Here is a 21,520-nt window from a genome sequence, read left to right as displayed (position 1 = left end):
GGTAACACTTGGACATACACCCCCAACACCCTCCCACTCGGTAACACTTGGACATACACCCCCAACACCCTCCCACTCCGTAACACTTGGACATACACCCCCAACACCCTCCCACTCCGTCACACTTGGACAAACACCCCCAACACCCTCCCACTCGGTAACACTTGGGCATACACCCACAACACCCTCCCACTCCGTAACACTTGGACAAACACCCCCAACACCCTCCCACTCGGTAACACTTGGGCATACACCCACAACACCCTCCCACTCCGTAACACTTGGACATGCACCCCCAACACCCTCCCACTCGGTAACACTTGGACATACACCCCCAACACCCTCCCACTCCGTCACACTTGGACATACACCCCCAACACCCTCCCACTCTGTAACACTTGGACATACACCCCCCAACACCCTCCCACTCTGTAACAATTGGACATACACCCCCACCACCCTCCCACTCCGTAACACTTGGACAAACACCCCCAACACCCTCCCACTCGGTAACACTTGGACAAACACCCCCAACACCCTCCCACTCGGTAACACTTGGACAAACACCCCCAACACCCTCCCACTCGGTAACACTTGGACAAACACCCCCACCACCCTCCCACTCCGTAACACTTGGACAAACACCCCCAACACCCTCCCACTCTGTAACAATTGGACAGACACCCCCAACTCCCTCCCACTCCGTAACACTTGGACATACACCCCCAACACCCTCCCACTCGGTAACACTTGGACATACACCCCCAACACCCTCCCACTCGGTAACACTTGGACATACACCCCCAACACCCTCCCACTCCGTCACACTTGGACAAACACCCCCAACACCCTCCCACTCGGTAACACTTGGGCATACACCCACAACACCCTCCCACTCCGTAACACTTGGACATGCACCCCCAACACCCTCCCACTCGGTAACACTTGGACATACACCCCCAACACCCTCCCACTCCGTCACACTTGGACATACACCCCCAACACCCTCCCACTCGGTAACACTTGGACAAACACCCCCAACACCCTCCCACTCGGTAACACTTGGACATACACCCCCAACACCCTCCCACTCCGTCACACTTGGACATACACCCCCAACACCCTCCCACTCCGTCACACTTGGACAAACACCCCCAACACCCTCCCACTCCCAACGTATCATCTTCAAACTGGGTGCTGCAAATTCCACTTCAACCAGTCTGGCCGTGCCACGTTCCTCTGCTCAGTTTCACCTCGGTGTCCAAATTCTCCTTTCAGTTGAATGTTTTGGTCCAACACGGATCCTCACAACATCTTTGATAGTTTTGCTACAACCAACAACAATACATCGTGCTGTCATTCTCAGTACTTTTTCACAGTTCAGAGCAGATGAACACCGCACGTAAATGTCGGTCCTGCAGGAAAAGTATCCTCGAGATGATGTGGCGTTAAAATATCCGTTTCAAGATATTTATTCAAGAAAAAAAACGATTAAATGTGAAGTGGAGACGTATTTATTTATTAAACCAAACTTGATTTTCTCATTCTGTGGACGGAACTTGAAGCACTCAAGTCAGCACTCCACTCCAAACCGTCCAGATGGAACGGCAGGCTTGGCAAGCGCTCGCTGGGAACTGAACACACCGTGGTTGTCCAGCTTTGTTCATTCCATTGTGACGTAGATTGACTGATTGAAAGATATCTTGGACAATCAAAACTCAACAAAATTACAACACGTGATCATTTGTAAACCTGTTTCATTAATAAATATCCGAATATTTACAATTCAATGTTTGTTCTGTTCATTTGACCTTTACATGTGAATTTACACCAATAAACCTCGAGACTCTGAGAGACATTTAGTCCAGTCATTTTAGCCTCATATTTGGCCAAACTTGGAACAAATTGCAACAGAATATTTTCCACCACAATGCATTTCTTTGAGGTCCCTAGAACACCATACTAAAAGTCCCAAAAAATCCCTATAGGGGAAAGACGTCTAATTTGCATAAATCCAAGATGGCTACCAAATTCAATATTTCAATATATTTTGGCCTCTCGGTGATTTATTTGATTTGTTAAAAGTTCGCCACTCCTAAAGTTTTGGTCCACTTTAGTTTTGGTTTTGGTGATTGAGTGAGAGGCCCAAAGACTCAGCCTCATTGCGGGAGATGCCAATGATCCGAAATGCCTTGGTTTCTACAGCGTGAATCCGAGAAAGGTGGGAGGCAGGAGCACCAGCCCAGAGAGGAGAGCAGTACTCCATCAGGCTGTAGACAAAAGCTTTGAAAGTGGTCACGAGCTCAGGTGGGCCGAGGAAGGACTTTGCACGACGGAGGATTCCCAGTCGGTGACTGGCTGCAGCTGCCGTTTATCACAGCCTTCGTGTTTATTTCCAGATAATGCAGTGGAAAGGAACAAACAGAACTATGAAGCGAGGAGAATGGGGCTGGCATGTCGTAGATGGTAAATATCTACCAAAGCAGACTGACAAATCTCCAGCACCAGCTGAATTACTGAATGTCATATGCTGTGGCTGCAAGACTCAATGCAGCACAAACAGGTGCACATGTCGTCACCACGGCCTCCTCTGTAGTGATGTGTGCACAGAATGCAGAGGAATAAGCTGCAGGAATTCTGAAGCACCAGACTTAAGTAACAATTGATAGATATTACCTGCACAAGAGGTGTAAAGAACAGACATCCTATGGTAAGGGCAATCTAAAAACCAAAGTATAGTTACAGGGGCAGGACTTCAAGGGGAGCATCAGAAGTGGTTTGAATTAATAAAAATAAAATGTGGTATTAATAGATTATAATTTTTGTAATCCTTTTATTGCAATAATTCATAAAATGTGGACACCAAGCCCAGGTTTCATGTCTTTCAACAAGGTACAGGGCATACATTTAATTGATGTAAGAATGACTCAGAAAGAAAACAGTGACTAACTTTTTTATACTTAATTAGAAGTGACATTTTAGTTGATAAAGAGTTATTTCAATGTACATCGATGCTTTATTAATCGATGTGCCCACTGTCCATGTTAAATATTGTATGATAACAGGGTGACTGATGATTCTACAATGCCTTTGTATGATTGCTGTTGTACATTCCACACCATACTTCGATATTTAATCATCCAGTAACCACCGAATCCATTCATAACATACAAAATTGTAAAATTTTAAATTCAAGTAAAAACAGTGTCGCACTTCTTTGGTTGAAATTTCTTTGAAATGATTGTTGTTAGTTTTCATAGAGTTTCCCATATTTAAATGAAAATAATTATGATTGCTATAGCGCCCTCTTACCCACAATATACTGAAGCTCCCCTTTAAATCAGATGATTATATCTTATTTCTAGTGGTCTCTTTATATCATCATGCCATGCAACTCTTTTGGTGCCATAATTTGCTGAAGTAAAGAGATTTTCTTCAACTAAAAATTAATTTAAAGATTATTTATAATTAAAACCAGCCTACAATAGGATCAGCATATGCATTCGGCGGCCATTTTGAAAATATGCTAATTAATATGCAAATGAACCTGTCATCAAATCAAATTGTAACCTTTTCCAAATGAAAGCCCAAGGGCAAAAACCCCACTCTAGAACTTTAAAACATTCAAATTGCCCTTCGACAAGTCACATTATACCAAATTATTGAATTTTGGCGGCTATTTTGGATTTATGCAAATTAGCCATCTTTCCCCTATCAGGATTTTTTGGGACTTTTAGTATGTTGTTTTGGGGACCTCAAAGAAATGCATTGTGGTGGAAAATATTCTGTTGCAATTTGTTCCAATTAAAAGTTAAAATGACTGGACTAATTGGTTGGTTGACGACTCCTTGTATCTCGACCTCATGTCCTGTCAGTCATTGGAATGAATTACACCGGGGAACGAATGAATTAAACCGACGAACGAATGAATTACACCGAGGAACGAATGAATTACACCAAGCAACGAATGAATTACACCGAGCAACGAATGAATTACACCGAGCAACGAATGAATTACACCGAGCATCGAATGAATTAAACCGAGGAACGAATGAATTACACCGGGGAACGAATGAATTAAACCGAGGAACGAATGAATTACACCGAGGAACGAATGAATTACACCGAGCAACGAATGAATTACACCGAGCAACGAATGAATTACACCGAGCAACGAATGAATTACACCGAGCAACGAATGAATTACACCGAGCAACGAATGAATTACACCGAGGAACGAATGAATGAGTCAAACAGAACAAACCGCTCACATCCTTACCTGTTTCCCAGATTCCAGGTGTGTCCCTTTGTATACCGTCCCAAAGGCTCCTGCTCCAAGTATCTGGAAAATTTCCAGGTTCGGAACCTGCAAGGAAACATAGAAACCTCATTCCACTCCGAGAGGACTTTCTGTCACAGGGAAGGAAACAATAAAATATAAAAATAATATTTCACATTCTGTCCGTGTGGAGGATGAACCTGGGGGTTGAACACAAGGTGAACATGAACACCTGGGGAAGAGAATCAAGAGGAAATGGAACATCTGGTTCACCTTGGGCATCTCGTGGGGATAACCCTCTTCACGTCTCCAAATATTCACCTCCTGCTTGTCAGGAGATTTCTCCTCGTTTTCAAACGGAGACTGAAAACTAATTCCCTGAGGTAAAACCTCAATTAGTCTCATTGTCAAAATGCACTCGAGGATATTGGAAAAGAGAGAGAACGTTGGAAACGTGTTATCACTACCAACGTCTTCACTCGAGTGAAACAAACAAATACAAAGTGACGTCATTCCCTGGGAGCGAATGGGAACGCCCCCTTCATTGTACGTCATCATGGGCCGTTAAAAATTGAATAACGGTTCTGGGGCGGGGGCGGGGCGAGACGGGGTGTGGGGGCGGGGCGAGACGGGGTGTGGGGGCGGGGCGAGACGGGGTGTGGGGCGGGGCGAGACGGGGTGTGGGGGCGGGGCGAGACGGGGTGTGGAGGCGGGGCGAGACGGGGTGTGAGGGCGGGGCGAGACGGGGTGTGGGGGCGGGGCTTGTGGAGGATTTTTGAACTGGAAGTCGAGAAATCAAGGGAATGAAATCACCTTCATTCTGTGGGAGCGAAATTCTCGACTCCTCAAGGTAATAATTACATTACCATGGAGAGTATTATGTTATTTCCCTCCTCTGTCATGAAATAAACTGATGTGCGAACAATTTACATGATGTTAATCGCGGTAATGACGTCATGACGTAAATCAAAAGTCCATCCGGGTGAAATGACGGAAGAATCGAATCCGCATATCGGAATAAGTGAATAACACCCCAATGTCCCACGGTTTGTGCTTCTGACGACGAAAATACGAAAACCTCCATATTTGTTGTTATTTAAAATAAAAAGGGTATTTCCGTGTTCATGTGGAAGAGTTTCACCCATGACCAAAGATTTCTGGTGATCTGAAGACGACGGCACTTCAAAGTTCTAACCAATGACAGGGGAAAATAATGTGACGTCAAAGGAATCGATTCACCACAGTAAATACAGTACCTACTGTACACTGCACTGTACAGTGTGTACTGATGGTAACTTGTAACAAGTAAGCCATGTCTGCTTTTTACCAACACAGGTCCGGTGCTCAGTAAAGCCATGAGAAGGAGCGGCGGGAAAAAGAAACACAGAAAGGCTCACGTACTATGTTCCATGTCGGTGTAATTAAGAGCAGTATCTCTCGTTCAGTGACAGGAGACGTCGTGTTCCACAAGTGAGGGAAACAATTTGTGACGAATCTCAAGGTGGTCCCGCGGTTGATGATATAAATGAACAATTTCTTCGTGGAATTGAAAGTGAAGTTCAGAGAGATGGTGGATCACAATCACAAGGCCATCAACTCTCACAGAACATTGAGAGCCCCTCAAATTCCAATGTGTAAACTATGACGTCACCAAGTTTCTAAAATTCCAATGTGCAAACTATGACGTCACTCGGTCTCTGAAATTCCAACCCAGACAGAAGAAGAAACCTGTGAGAGAGAGAGAGAGGAGGCCATCAGGAATATCCGAAAGAACTTCCTTCTGATGGACAGGGTCACAAATTTCACACAAATATCTTCAGTTTCAAAATGTCGAACGGTGAAACTGGCCCAGTCCTTGATGAATATTATATTAATAACCCATCACTCCGTCTGTCTGTCTCGTTGGGACGTTGTGTGGACGTCACTGTCATGGCTGATTCTTGCCTCGTCCTCCGTTGTGCTGATTTGTGTTTCCACACTCCCCATTTAGTTCATGTGTGTTCGTGTGTTTTTGTTTGTGAGGTTTCCCTGTGTTTTCGTGTGTTTTTGTTTGTGAGGTTTCCCCTCTGTGTCGAAGAGAAAAAAAAGAGAAAAAAAACAGAAAGAGAAACAGAGAGACACAGACAGACAGACAGACAGACAGACAGACAGACAGACAGACAGACATAGAGATAGAGATAGAGATAGAGATAGAGAGTCGCGCTGCAAGTCACGGTATCGTCGGTTCCCTGTTCGTCGTTTCGAAATTCAAAAACTTTTCCCTTGAAACCTTAATTTTCCTTTTTTATTTCGCTTTTCTTTCCTTATTTTGTTCAGTTAGCGCTCCCTTTCCCAAGGTTCCGGAAAGGTTGGAATATATTGGTAACTTCCTTCTCCTGAGTGAGGAAGACGTGGAGCGTCGTGTGTTGAAACATGGCGGCTGCTCGCTCGCAGCGATATGTCACCTTCAAACGGTGATCGCGCAAGAATGGCGTCACAAGCTCCCCACCGGAGGGTGTTTCGGTGAAAGCGATTGTTCTCGCGATCGGGAACATAATCGGGTTTGGTGAGGCACGTGTCGCGTCACGGATGAATAAACGAGTTATCGTGTTTGTTTCTGACGAAGAGCACGTTGCTCTCATCGTTCAACAAGGCCTGTCCTTCGACTCTGGAGATACTCCTGCTCAGAAAGTGGTTATCTCAAATGTTCCGCGATTCTTGAGCAGTAATGTAATCCTGAGAGTGCTGCAGCGCGATAGACACTGCGTGTCCCCCCCCTAATAAATGTTACCAATTTGGAAGCTTGCTGCACACAACAGCCAGAGTCCGTGTTCCTCAGTGATATCGGAAAGTGTGTGTTCCTAGTTCGAAACCATCCCCTGTGTCTAACGGGAATTTTGAACGTGCGCTGTGGGTTATTTTATAGATCGGATTTTTTACATTTTACATCAACAACGACGACAACGACAACCCTCTGCCCGCGGCATTGTCAGCGCTCTTTGCGAGGTCCCCGGGATGTGGGTGTGTCTGGAATTCCATGCCCCAGGCCACCAGGCGGTGTGCGTTTCGGTGTGGATTTCGCACAGTATATGAGCATAAAGCGTTTCGCTTTGGCTGCATGCCAAATAAGGGTATGCGTCATTTTCTGCCCAATGGGCGACGAGCAGACCAGAGTCGGGGCGGTCTTTAACAAGAAGGCGGAGCCGCGACACGCCATCGACCCAATGGGAGCAGGCCACGGGTGCAGACGGCCCAAAAGAAAAGCGACAAAGGCGATTGAATTGCGTCCAGTCTGCTCGAGTGCGCGTCTCTGTCCGGGTCTGCGGCTGACCGCATCGCGCGGATCCGAGGCGTCTCATCTGGCGCATTGCTGCGAGCGGTCGACCATCTCAACTTGGGAGATCATCTCGTGTCGCCTGAATGCGAGCCGGAGGAGCATGCCAACAACCGACGCCACCCTCCGTACCTGATGCTTGGACTGGCCTCGTGTTGCGGGTTCGAGTAACGTTACCCCAAGATCGTCGAGAATCACACAAGGTGGACAGGTCCAAGCTTGCTTCTCTTCCCTCAGCCCGTCTTGCCTCCGAGCTGACAGGGCAATAAAGACCACGACTTCCATCTCTTTCTGGGAATTTGTGTGTGCGAGTGTGTGTCCTTGGGCCCCGTCAAAAGTAACTAAATAAGAACAGAGTTCAATTTGTTCGACCACTTTATTAGCGTGGAACGACAATAATCAAACAAGCATTGAACAGGTTGAAACGCCCACAACATCTCTGGCTCTGGCTCAGGCTGCGCATGCGCACTGGCACAGGGGACCGTCTTTATGTCGAAGTACTGTAAAGTACAATGTTCTCTCGTTACAACTGTGTAAGTGCTTTCTTTTCTCATTGTACTTCGCATTTCTTATAGTCATGACAACTCTGCTCTTTGTGTGCTTCCCCTCCCCGATTATTGTAAAATAAATTCCCCTTTTGTTGAATGTCCCAGCGCGTCCTTGTCCTTTCTGCCATTGGTTTGCCACGGTGCGTATTGGGGATGAGGAAGGCTGTTGCTGCCGTAATTGTGCATTTGGACCGACGGACCTCGGTAACCATACACTCGGGTTTCGCACAGAAACGACTCGTTCCGCTCGAGGCCTGCCGAGGGTGTGGTTACCCTGGAGTTGGACTGCGTGGGTATTTCGGTATATTGAAGTTGCCAATGAACCATGCGACCCCATGCGGTCGATGTATTGGCGACCACGGGTCCTTGAATTGACCCGTCGGCTCTGGAGTTATCCGGGGTGACGACCTATAATTTTGGGTGCACGGAGCAGCCGACTCGACTGCTCCATCTTGCGGTCGTGCTCGCCACCTAGACCCGGCCCCACAACAATAATGCTCCTTTTGGGCTGTAAAGATGCACGTGCCAGTCACGTGATGGGTTTCCGGAGACAAGTATTAATGGTACTCAACAACAATTATCCCTCTCTGAACGTCATTTTAAAGTTCACTGGAAATCGTCATGACGACCAAGTAGATGTTAACACTGACTCGCTGAAGTGCTTTGGTTGTGGTTCAGTGAGACACGTGAAATAGTTTTGCCCTCTTCGAAAAACGCAGCTTTCCAGTAACAACGACTCACATATTAATGTTTACGTTTCTCTTTCAACGAACGTACAGGACAAACCGGCTGAACAAGTGGACACGCCCCCTCCCAATGACGGACAAGATAAATTAACTGAACAAGTGGACACGCCCCCTCCCAATGAGCCAATGGACAGTGTCGGTGATTGGTTCATTCCCTTCTCAAAAGTTGATAAACGTAAACTCCTTGCACCACGTGTGTCACCTTCTGGTAAAAGAGAAATCAGTGAAAATGTAATTAATGGAATTCCATGTAATAACAGATTTCCCTTTCTGGAAGAATAAAGTAATCCAGAATAAAGTAAAGGACGTTCCTTATGGAGACTGATCCCATATTCAACAGTCACAGGAGCAGGATAAGCTTTTACAGACTCTCTCTAAAAAAAACAATTAATGAGACAAATAAGGACACCGAGGAAACAATGGAGGAGAGTTTAAATCCTCCAAAGGAGAGTGACACTCATGACCCGAGCCCCGTGGCCGTGTCACGGACAAGCTTGGGGAATCTCTTACATTCCCAAGAATCCCCAGACGTAACTCTGATATGTAAGGGGCCGAAGAAGATTCCTTCATTGAAACCGAACAATCACGTGATGCTCACATTGAAACTGAAACACCTATGGATTCCCCATGTGAGGAATCTCATGGTGAAGGTCAAGATGAGTCCTCTCAGATCCTAAAGGCTGAAATCAGACCTTCGGATGACGAGCTTCGGGACTTCTTGAGGGATTCCTATCGTAAGAGAAATATTGATCTGAAAGATCATTTCCCTGATCTTCCGGTGTTAATTACGAAATTGAAAGAAATTGTGCGTAACCTTGTCACCCGAAACTTCACGGAGGCTCAGAAACACAGGTTAAAAAACATGATCCAGAAAACTCGACAGGACCTTCTCAAGTCAGGTCCTCATGGTGAATTTCTCTTATTTATTTGTTTTTCTTCTTTCCCTTTCTAAACACATGAATGTTTATTTCGAAGTCTAAACATTAATGGTGGTGCTTGAAAAGAACGCAAAGTTCAGGTAAAAGATCTGACACGGCGTTTACACCTGGACGTCTTGTTATTGCAAGAGACGCATGGAGATCTGACTGCGCAAACCCAATGGAGAAGGATCATGAAGGGTCAGTGGTTCTTCAGTGATATCAATTCCTTCACTGCCAGGATTCCTTTCTTTGTCTCTCCTTCATAAACGCTCCAACAAGTTCATTATAATGAAATAATTCCTGGACGTCTGGCTTGTCTTCAGTTTATTGCCAACAATCAAATCTTTATTTTTTTCTAAACATCTATGCCCCCAATGAGAATGCTGAAAAGTATCTTCCTCCTTCTCCTTCTTCCTCCTTAAACTAAAGGCCTTTCTAAGCACAATTGACTTGAACTGTTCCTTTATAATGAGTGGTGACTTCAACTGTTCCCTTGATCCTGCTTCAGACAGAAACAGTGTGGAGCCACATCCAAAATCTGCCAAAACTTTGGGAAAAATTATAAAAACTGTGGGACTCGTGGATGTTTGGCGTATCCAACACCCCAGACAACGTCAGTTCACTTGGTTAAGATGTGTGTCCCAGAGACACACTCCAGCTCGGTCAGACAGAATGTATGTCAATGCCACAATGTTTGATTAGATATTAAAATCTGATATCGTGCCTTCTCTTTTCTCTGATCATCTGGTTACAACATTCTCCTTTAAGCTTGCTCTGCAGTAACATGGCAATCCATATTGGAAGTTTAACGTCATGTTACTGGAGAGTGTTACTTTTTGTGAAGCCTTTGGACTTGCAGGGGTTCCCAAACTCAGGGTAATTACCACAACTACTGTAAAAACTGCATTTGGCTGGGGTAATATCAGTGGCACAGCGAGGGGGCCCACCGTGTCATGCCCCCCCCCCTTGACGTGAGGTGAATCATCACGCTTCACGAAAGGGAGCGGGTCCCAAGTACAAAAAAAGCTAAGGCCCACACCAGTTCTTCGTCTACGTCATTTTCGCGCTTCGTTCCACACTGTACCAGAAACACAAGGAACCAATAGGAAAGCGCGAAGCCAGAAGCATCAGTCGAGGTGTGCAGCTGATGCTAATCCATTTTTAAAATCGAATTTGTGCTCAAAACGAGTGCTTTGGCATTCTACGAGAGGTCAGCTCAGCTCAGGTTCGGTTATGTTAGTTTAGTTTAGTTTAGATTGGATGAGTTCTTTGCCGTGCTGATTCAGGCCCCATTTCTCCCGTGCGACTGCAGACAAGTGCACATCTCCATCTCAGTGTCGGCATTCATTCCTGCACGGTAAGTCGACATGTCGGGTTTGGTTTTTTCACGCTTCGTATCCAGTCCCTCACGACGATCATTGCGCCTTGGCAGTGGTTTTGCGCATGATGGTGCGGTGGTGTGGCCTCTATTAAAGTGAGGTTGTACATGACTTCGAGGCGTCAAGTTTGCCAAGTTTGGCAACACGTGAAGTATTCGCCGCAAGTTACCACCAGTGAGAGATTTATTTAAATTGAGTCAGTTTCCTGTCCGTATCACTCCAGAAGCCACAGTGAATGGGTGCGTGTTGTGCAGTGACTCTGTGATTGGAGGTAACGAAAGCTTGATCACATTGCAATTTTCATGACACCCAGAACTATCTTGGTGAAAACAATGAGTTATGAGCTAATTTAATCTTCATTGAATTGATAAGAAATGTTTGTCAACAATGTTTGTTTATTTTTCAGCTGACAAGGAGATAATTTTTGTTTGCGTGTTTATTTTTCAGATAAGTCGGCCGAGTTGGAATTACCAAACACTTCAGCCCCAAGAATAAGACGGCATCGAATAAAATAAAGTACACACCACGTGACCGAAAGAATGTGGAAACATATCTGCAGTCTGGCTTCACTGACTTCAATGACAAGGAAGGGCGTGTGCTGCCACGGTGTGTGTTGTCTGGAAAGATCTTGTCAAATGAGAACATGAAGCCAGGGAAACTACGTGAACATCTTCGTGACGTTCACCATGCGCATGAGGGTACAAGTTTGGAGGAATTTCGGAGACTGGAACGCACTCTCAAAGCTCAGCGGTTGGATTCCATGGGACATTTTTCCGTCACACAAGCCAATACAGTCCGCGCATCTTACGAAGTTGCATATCTCATAGCGATGCAGAAGAAGCCCCACACTGCACCGGAGGAATTGATCATGCCTGGTGCTGAGATTCTTGTGTGAAACATGTGGCGAAAGCGAAGCAAAGAAGCTTTCAGGAGTTTCTGTTTCCAACAACACCTTTCGGTGCTGGATAGATGACATGGTAGAGGATGTTGAGATGCAAGTTGTTGTCGAAATCAAAGCATCGATGCACAAGTTTGCCATTCAGCTGGATGAGTCAACTGATGTTTCTAATTGTGCTCAGCTGATCGGCTTTGCTCACTTTATTGTTGATGATCGGCTGAGGGCTGAATACTTGTTCTGCCTTCCGCTTGAAACAACAACCACGGCACAAGATATTATTGATATGGTATCAACCAACTTGGGAAAGCATGAAATACAGTGGTAAAAGCTGGGAGCTATTTGCACGGATGGGGCACCGGCAATGCTCAGAGTAAAATCCGGGTTTGTTGCATTGGCAAAGAAGAAAGCACCTTCGCTCACTAACGTGCATTGTGCCATTCACCGCCAAGCTCTCATGACCAAAACTCTTCCTGACTCGTTCAAAGACATGATGACCTGTGTTATACGAGTGGTCAATTTTATAAAAGGTCGAGCACTTTACACTCGTTTGTTCAGAGTGCTGTGTGAAGAATTTGGTTCTGAAAACGTGCAACTGTTTTTGCACACTGCGGTGAGATGTCTGTCTCGCGCTAAGGTTTTGGATCGAGTTTTTGAACTGCGATCAGAAATAGCAGACTTTCTTGCTGCAAAAGCACACCCTGACAACACTGCCTTTCATGACGACAAGTTTATCGCATGCCCAGCTTAACTATCAGACATCTTTGCAGAGATGAATGTGTTGAATTGCTCTCTTCAAGGAAAAAATTCCTCCATCATCAATGTCTGAGAAAAGAAGAATGCCTTCTGTCAACAAATAGAACTTTGGTGCAGGTGAGTCAATGTCAGCAACGTTGCTATGTTTACCAGGCTGGACCAATTTCTTCAAAGTAGCGAGGTTCCGTGCCCGGCGACCGAAATTGGTGAGCATCTGCTCAAACTGAAGACGTCAATGGCAAAATATTTTCACAAAAGCGAGGTTCTACAGAGGAACACCGCATGGAAAAGCAGCCATTTCTTGTCGCCGAAGATGTCATTTCTGACACCGACCCTGCAAAAGACGAATTCCTGAAGTTGAAAAATGATTCCGGGACCCGAAGCACATTATGACACTGTCGAGGATATTGCATCTTTCTGGCTTCAGCAAGGAGCAATGGGATATCCAACTCTAATGACTCGGGCTATCAATGTACTTCTTCCATTTCCCACGACCGATATGTGTGAACTTAGGTTCTCGACAATGTACCACGTCAAATCCAAGACTAGAGACTGGCTTGTTCCAAGCTAAGGTATGAGGCTGGTTCTGGAAAAGATGAAACCACGCATCCAAAATCTGGCGTCAACAAAACAACTTCATCCATCTCACAAAGTCTCAGTCTCGAACAGCACTGTGCAGTAAATGCTGAATTGTCCTAGAATTGTGCATTTGTTTTTTGTATTATACACAATTTTACATTGGGGTAATTCGAACCTATCAGACTTAAATAGGGGTAAAAAAAGTTTGGGAACCACTGCATGTAGAGTGTTTTGGAATAGCCTCATAGAACGAAAAAACAGTTTAAGTAACCCAAGATTAATGTGGGACGACGCAAAGGCAGATTGCCGTCTTTTGCCAACAGTTCAATCACTTGTCATCTTTTAGTGTAAAAAAGGAGAGGATTGTACTCGAAAAAGAAAGAGTGAAATTACAGTCTGATGTTGCAAACAACCCCAGAACAACAAATAACCATCTGCGAATGGAAAAAGGCCCTTCTAAATGATCTTGTTGACTACCAAGTGAAAGGTGCAATGATACGATTAGGATGGATCAGATTTATAATTTGGACTCGCCAACTAAATTTTTCTTTCATTTTGATAAAGGCAAGTTGAAACCCGAAAGCTCTCAACTGGGGACATTGTGACATCACAAGATAGCATTAAGAGGGAGATCTATCACTTCTTCTCAGACGTGTTTATGGCAAATGATGTTGGCAATGATGCGATCTGATATTTCACGTCTGATCTACCCATGTTAAGTGCTGCTCAAAGGGATCAGCTTGATTCCTTACCTTCCTTGGAAGAACTTACACTCTCGCTTGCTTCTCTGCTGACTGGAAAATCTCCTGGACGAGACGGCCTCCCAGTCGAGTTTTACAAATCCTTTTGGTCTTTATTAGGTCCAGAGCTTTTGGAGGTCTTTCCTAGTTCTTTCCAATGTGGAGAATTGCCAATGATCTGTCATAGAGCAGTAATTACTTTATTACCTCCAAAAGAGGACCCTCAGCTTATTGGCAACTGGAGCGCAATGTCTCTTTTAACTTCAAATGTAAAATATTTTCCAAAGCTTAAGCTCGATGCATCTCCCCCTTCTAGAATTTTTGTATCCCCTTTGAGAACAACACCTCCCACTTGGTTGTCTCAAACCTGGAAACATTACCTCTTCCACAACAACAAACTCAGCATCAGAAGATTCCCACTCAGATATGTCCTCCTGATGAACGGCAGGATGTTTCTTCCCTAGATTCTCCTGATGAACAGTACACCTTCTTGGTTCTGGGATAGGTCCTGCACAGGCCCTCAAGTTCACACGATGCACTCTTCGAACTGGCCCTCCACCCACAGATTCAACGGCATGGCTTGTACCCTGCATTTCATCCACCGAGTACCCTGCAGGTCCCCAAGCATATTGAATTTTGTTCATCCTCAACAGTCTATCTATTTGATAGACAAACTGATGTCGATACATTTTTATCATGATGGGTTTGGGGGTGATAAAATATATAAATTGATGATTTTTAAAACTTGATATTAAAATAAAATATTAAATCTGAAATTGAAATGTAATCAAATATGATATGATTCTTTTAAGTATGTATCCATTTTGGAATTAATACAATTATATTTCTCCTTTGTACGGAAAGATCATCGGTATATTAAAAGTGTAAACAGGTTGAACTTTGCCAGCAAGATGAATATAAAGAAGAATTGCCTGTCATTTTAAAGCTATCTTGAGGGATTTTCTACAAAAGACAGTTGTTGGAATGTGGATTTAAGATGTCCAGATATTTTCGCGAAGCTTTACTCCTTCAAGATTAAAAATCTTCCTGGTTTCGAAGAAGTAGACTGACCTTTTAACCTAAATAGGATGGAAACTTGTTTTAATGGCCATTAGAGTTGGCATTTGACATCTTTCGAGCATTCTGTGCAATTAATATGTCCAGATTTGAATTTGTGTTCCAACCATTTAAGCAGGAGCTGTTTACGACGACTGAAGATAAGGTTCACCTGGAAAATGTCAAAATCAGACGAACTGGCGCCAGTGGCAGAAAATGATAAAAACTGTGTCTTTCTGAAAACTATATAAAGACTGAGATTCTCCACTTGTATTTGAGTGATCTGGAGTGAGTTTGTTTGTCCAGAACCTCCTGTGCACACACATTAAATCTGTCTGTTTGTTTGTTCAATAAATGTTATAAATTGTACTGAAGTTCTGTATTTGTATCTCCACTGACCCACCTGTAAAGATGAGCAGTGCATCTTTTCCTTCTGAGCAGCAACCCTTTTAGCTGATTTCTTTTCAAAATACTCCCTTGCCTTGGTATGTGCTTCCCTCAAACGCTCCTGATGCCAAACTAGCCAGTCATACCTTTGGGTCAGAATTCAAACCCAGGCGAGATGACTCGGAGGCGAAGTGTCGGTCGGTCAATGGCACCCTGCCAGCCCCAAAGAATATTGGAGTTACTTTTATGAATTCCTTTTGAAACGCAGCACCACCAAATACAAGCTTTACATTACGAGTGAAAATGTTCCACTCAATCAGCAAACATTAATGAAAATAAAATTTCAATGTTCAGGTGATATTGCTGAATGGTGAACTTCCAGACGTTCCGGTTGTTAAAAGTAACGTCTGTATGTTCAACATATGAACTTAAGTTTTGTGAATTTCTGGGTGTGTCGGAATCAGAGATTTGAGAAAAAAAATCCGTGAATTATGTGATGAAAACACACTCAGGAAATGAACACGAAAAAAATATATCTCGGTGTCTGGATTCTTACCTTTATGTCAGAATGCACAATGTTCTGATCATGGATGTGTGCAAGTGCAGAAACAGTCTGGAAAAGATCAAAAGCACATGATGAGATTCCTTTTGAAAGTAAAGATCAAATTCGTTCACAATTATCTTGTTTCCTGTTCAATACAACATTTCGAACCGGACGTGTGCATCACACTTGTGAACACGATTCACTCACCTGGTACATGATCGGCAAAGCTAATTGTTCAGACAGAGGGTCATTTCGAGAGATGAAATCATGGAGCGTTTCTGCACACAAAACTCATCATGAGACTCTTCACAGAAACAAGTAAAAACAAGGTATGTACAAGTTAATTAAGAATATACTGTATTCAGTGATTCTTCACCATTGAGTGATATAATAAGGGCAGAAACAACATCCACATCGAACAATATCTCAACAAGTTATGGACAAATTCAGACAAGACTTCGTGGATGAGTTAGGGAGGTGACAAGAACAAGCCAATTCAATTTTGGTTTGGTTCCGGATGTATCCCCTGCAGTGTTCAAGTCTTTTCTTCAATTTTAATTAAATAATGATTTGATCGATCGTTTAAAAATCTGCAAGTTTATCACTCCTGAAGCAGTCTTACACATCACTCTTAAACACTGAAATAAGACGACCTTGAGTGAGTTTAGAAGATGGAGACTTCATTGATCACCATAGATTGGAGCATCAATCGGCTTCGGACACAGCCGTGTGACGGCCTCATCTTCACCCCGATACTGCACCTCTCACATGCCGTGCCCTCATGCTGTGTATCATGTTTATATAACATGGTTCTTGGAAGTATTATGAAGACAATTTGCCTTCTACAGCGTTCAAATATACAATTAAATTCCAATAAAGATTATGAGAGGTTTAAAGGAAGATAAAATAATATATTCTGGATTATCCCACCATTTTACCGAGTATCGATAACATCATCCTGTCTGACATGTTATATCAGTGAGTTGACCTTTTGTTTGTGTCCTTCATCATGTCCTTAAAAACACTAAGTTTCCTGTTTGGAATGATTTTCAATTTTGTTTGAGTGCCAGGCAGGACGGCAGAGTAAAAAAGATCATCTCACTCCTCTCTACACATTTGTGATCGGAACAAATTCAGAGCCAACGTTCGACAAAACGACAGACTTGTCTTCGCATTGATGTTCAGATTCGTGTTCAAAATAAAACGTTCAATTTAAATGAGTTGTTCCTCCTTCATAAATGATGATCATAAACTGATGAGACAGACAGATGGACGGACATGAACCAAATGCTTCACCCTGCTTTTCACATTTTGTGTGCACGGGGTAATTATTACAGATTTTAAATTGATCACGATGTTCAAGTGTGAGATAATGAACACAAACATCACCACATCACAGAAGGAGGATTGAAAAAGCCTTACCCCCATCAACAAACTCCATTGTTAAGGCTGCGCAGTCACTCAAAACTTGAAAACGAAACATTTTCACTGCACGGGGACGGCGGGATGGAACAGATGAAAACAATGTTGAAACAGGTCATCAGAACACGAGACGAACTTGGTCCATGTTACCCTTGGTGTGGTTTATTTAATACCAGCAAATACAACCCGTCACGTTGCTGAGGGGAGATCAAGTGGGAGGGAGTAAGGGGAGATGGAAGAGAGGGGATGGAGGAGGGAGGGGAAGAAAGAGGAGGGAGAGAAAAAGAGAGGAGAGACGGGCAAAGGGGAGGGAGCAGGGAGAGAGAGGAGAGAGAGGAGGGAGGGAGAGGAGAGAGAGGAGTGAGAGGAGGGGTGGGGAGAGGAAGGGAAGGGAGGAAGCTGGGTTGAGGGAGGGGAAAGCCAGGAAAGGGGAAGGAGGAGGGAGGGCGAGAAAGGGGGCTGGGGGAGCGACGCCTCACCAAACGTCATAATACACTCTGGGGCAGGGGGGTGAGCAGGATGGAGAAGAGAGGAGGGGAGGAAGTGGGGAGGGCATTTGGGAGGAGAAAAGCATGAGGGGAGGAGTTCTCAAATTGCATTTGACAGTGGGACTTGTGGAGAGGGGAGGAGGGGTAGTCCAGAATTGAACAAAATGGGGTAAAACAAAACAGCACGTTAACACAGCACGCGGAAACCACCGGGAGATGTAAGGGTAGAGGGGAGGTGAAGAGGAGAGGGGGTTTGGGACCAGGAAAGCGTGAGGGTAGGGGAAGGGAAGGCAATGTGATGGGAAGGGAAGGCAGCTAGAGGAGAGGGGAAAAAGGCAGGGTGAGGTGAAGGGAAGGTGTCATGGGGGCAGGGAAGAGAACACAACATGGGGGGAGGGGAAGGGAAGGGTGATAAAATGTGCCCAAACAGAAACCTCTTCTTTTTCACCACCAGATTCCATATAAAACCAGGTACGAGTATTTAAAATCCATGCTATCTTCCTATGAAATGCCTGCCTGTGTACATGCATGCTCACACATGCAGCGACCTTTGCACCCCTCCGGTCGGCTCAGTCCTCGTCTGATTTGTACATGAGAAACGGTGTGCGTGTCGCTTTAAATTGAAAACTGAACTGGCAGTCTTTAACAGTCTCCTTAACAGAGAGGGAGAGGTGAGGGAAGGGTAAGAGAGACAGAAAGAGAATGAGAAAGGGAGAGGGGAGAGAAAGGTGGGGAGGGGGAGAGGAGAGGATTCCAGCAGATGTGTCGTCCAGTTTAACGTCCATCCGAGAGACGACACACACATTGATGAATTACCTGACCTGTGATTTGAACCCAGGCGAGACAGCTCAGAGCGAGAGCGTGCGTGTCTCTCAGCTCTCCTGCCGTGATGTGACAATTCACTGCCTTGTTTCACAACTAAAAACATTTTCACTCATTGTAATCACCTCATCCATTTTGGCTTCCTCACTCCAGAAATGTCCCCAAACAGAACCCAGCCGACACATGACCATCGAAGCTTGAAGAGCGCTCACCAAATGCCTAAACCACTCAAGCAATGAAACAGTTGAAGAAACTTTCAAAAACAAAACAGGGTTTTTATAGGTATTTACGTCTGCTGAAGTGAAGGGTCGTATAATGAAAGAAGTTCATACAAATCGAGGAAATGTGGTGAAAAATAAAATTTCACATTTTCAGCGAATGAATCACCACCCGACTCACCGCCGGAGGCAATGTACGGCCAAAACGCAGACGAATAAGCCCTCAACTGTGTTCAAGTTGATCGATATATTCAGTGACAGTGCGAGAATTGCAGAGTGCTCACCAAACGGCTTAAGCACTCAAGCAAGCACTCCAGCGAAACGGTTGATGAGTAATGGTTGACTTTACAAGCGATTGCCGATCGGTTGTGTCATCACCATGCATCCAGAGACGACTGGAATGTCACGCGATGTCCGAATTCGACAAGTGAACACTTTTTTAACAATCAAAACTGCTGTTGAAATCAATAAAGAAGTTTAAATTTTGAAATTTTGCTGAGATTAAGAGATTCCAGAGCTCATTGCATGTGCATAAATTAAATAAAGCCACGAATGCTGGCGTCTCTGGGCGTCCACAAGCATTGCCATGTATCCATTGATTTGTAGGTTTGATGATCAGGCATTCAATGTAATGTGAGTGAGGAAAGTGAAAAAAAAAACTTTCCATGAAGAAATTGTTGCGCCAATTTCAAGTCAAGGCGTTGTTGAGCAGGCCAAAAAATATGGCGGCATCAGACTCTTGTGAGCTGACAGAGGGCTGAACAAGATGGCACGCCACTATTTTTGGAAGGTTTATTTTGTTTTTTTGTTGTGATATTTACCCCATAAATTATCTTCAAAATAGGTGTTTAAATGAACCCAAACACCCAATTTTCATTCACTTAATCCCTCCGAGATCCCTTCGTGTGCATGGAAAGTTTGGGGCTGCTCAGTTTCATGGTTTTGGAATTATGGAGGAGACATGCAGACAAACTTACGGACACACACTGACATTTATTATTGTAGATTGTCAGTCAATGGTTCCTCAAACTGTGTGAACATTTGCTCAGTCATTCATTGGGTTTCCAGTCTCAACGACTCGGCAATACCTGTGCTGTGTTAAGAAATAATGAAAACGAACTGCATGAGTCAGAGCAATCACCAACATCAATGTAAAAGCTGAAGGAAAGGGGGCAATGCACACACTCACCAATGTTTGGATGATCAACCTGCAGTAACATTCTCCCTTCATCAGAGAGCTGAAAAACAAAAACAAATATGGATCAAACTTGTCAATAATATGCAATCATTTTTTCAAGAATTTAATTTATCTCATACGTAAATGAACCAGTTAAAAATTTACAGAAGGAGGTGCTGAGGAGCCTCGGGGAACAGGAATCCCAAATATCGAAACTGATGATCTTTCATGGCAGACACTCAGGAACATCCACCATTTTGCTGCCGTTTCCGTTACCTCTGTACATTCTCACATGATTACGTGTGGGTTTAAACGTCACAAACAGCCTGAATAGTCCCAATGGCCGGTTGGGTTCCATGTAAATGGTCCTCCATTCACTACATTCCCATAAACTCACCATTTTCCAATTATTTCTCTCCGTGCACTTCACAGCAACCTGGGGAAGGAACAGCAAACATATGGAACAATCTCATGTTGTAACCTTTTAACAGAGCATGAAAAAGCAGGAAACGAGCACAATGTTTGTCTCTATTGATAAACAATGATTGTAAATGTCCACCGTATGTTACGATGAATTGGATCAGATGATGTTATCCTTACTTTGTTTCATTGATGGTGTTCAGTTTCAATCAGTGTGTGTTCCATCAATAAGAGGTTTACCCTTGCACACTCAAACATGCTCCAGTTGATGTAATCTTCCTTGCAACCATCAATTCAGACTCTGCTTTCATGGAATGTTGAGTCGAGTGTCATGGAATTTTGATTCAACACTTCTCTCTTCTGATTGTGGTAACCAATGTGATGTCACTCAGTTTGAATGAAAAATGCACATTTATGCTCTGCCCATGTCTTGCCTCATGCATATTCATGTTTTGCTTCAGCACATTTATGCTCTGCTCATGTTTTGCTTATCTCTGCTGGGAGGGGTGTAGTGGTTGTGTGTGAAGAAAGCATGATTTTTACTGTCGCACTTGGACCGTTTTAAAATCAAGTTAAAAGTTATTAAAACCTCTGAGTGTTGGGAAGCTGCCTGGAGCATTCTTTCTTCATATAATCACAATACGGAAGCCGTTCCAGGAAAACCAGAACAGCACCCGGTGGAGCGCATACCTTCGCCAGGCTGAACAGTTTACGTGTTGTATCCCACTGATAGGATGGATCTGGATCCGGACATTAATCAAAATCGAATCGGCTTGTTCTCGTCACCCAAACAACTCATCCAACAAGTTTTGTCACAATCCATTCACAACG

General features: G+C 44.2%; 1 protein-coding gene across 8 annotated transcripts in view; it reads right to left on the bottom strand.

Annotated features, from left to right (window-relative positions):
- LOC147007501 (sperm motility kinase 1-like) overlaps window positions 1–21,490 on the bottom strand; it is a 70,524-nt gene extending 49,034 nt beyond the window's left edge. For 4 of the 8 annotated variants that reach the window (XM_085867013.1, XM_085867012.1, XM_085867016.1 and 1 more), the window contains exons 1-2: window positions 4,553–4,822; window positions 4,280–4,366 (exon numbers count right to left, since the gene is read on the bottom strand). In XM_085867013.1, coding sequence (XP_085723139.1) covers window positions 4,280–4,366; window positions 4,553–4,792 — 327 coding nt within the window. In that variant the 5' untranslated portion in view covers window positions 4,793–4,822. Of the gene's footprint in view, window positions 1–4,279; window positions 4,367–4,552; window positions 4,860–16,154; window positions 16,212–16,349; window positions 16,421–17,564; window positions 17,631–20,281; window positions 20,331–20,666 lie in introns of those variants that run through there. The other 4 variants (XM_085867017.1, XM_085867018.1, XM_085867020.1 and 1 more) reach the window with 4 other exon arrangements.
- Window positions 21,491–21,520: the final 30 nt, after the last annotated feature.

The sequence above is a fragment of the Eptatretus burgeri genome, unplaced genomic scaffold, assembly GCF_056783735.1.
Source record: "Eptatretus burgeri isolate ZD-2024b unplaced genomic scaffold, Ebu_testis_v1 Ebu_testis_scaffold_131, whole genome shotgun sequence".
Lineage (NCBI taxonomy): Eukaryota > Metazoa > Chordata > Myxini > Myxiniformes > Myxinidae > Eptatretus > Eptatretus burgeri.
This window is presented reverse-complemented; position numbering and strand designations above follow the sequence as displayed.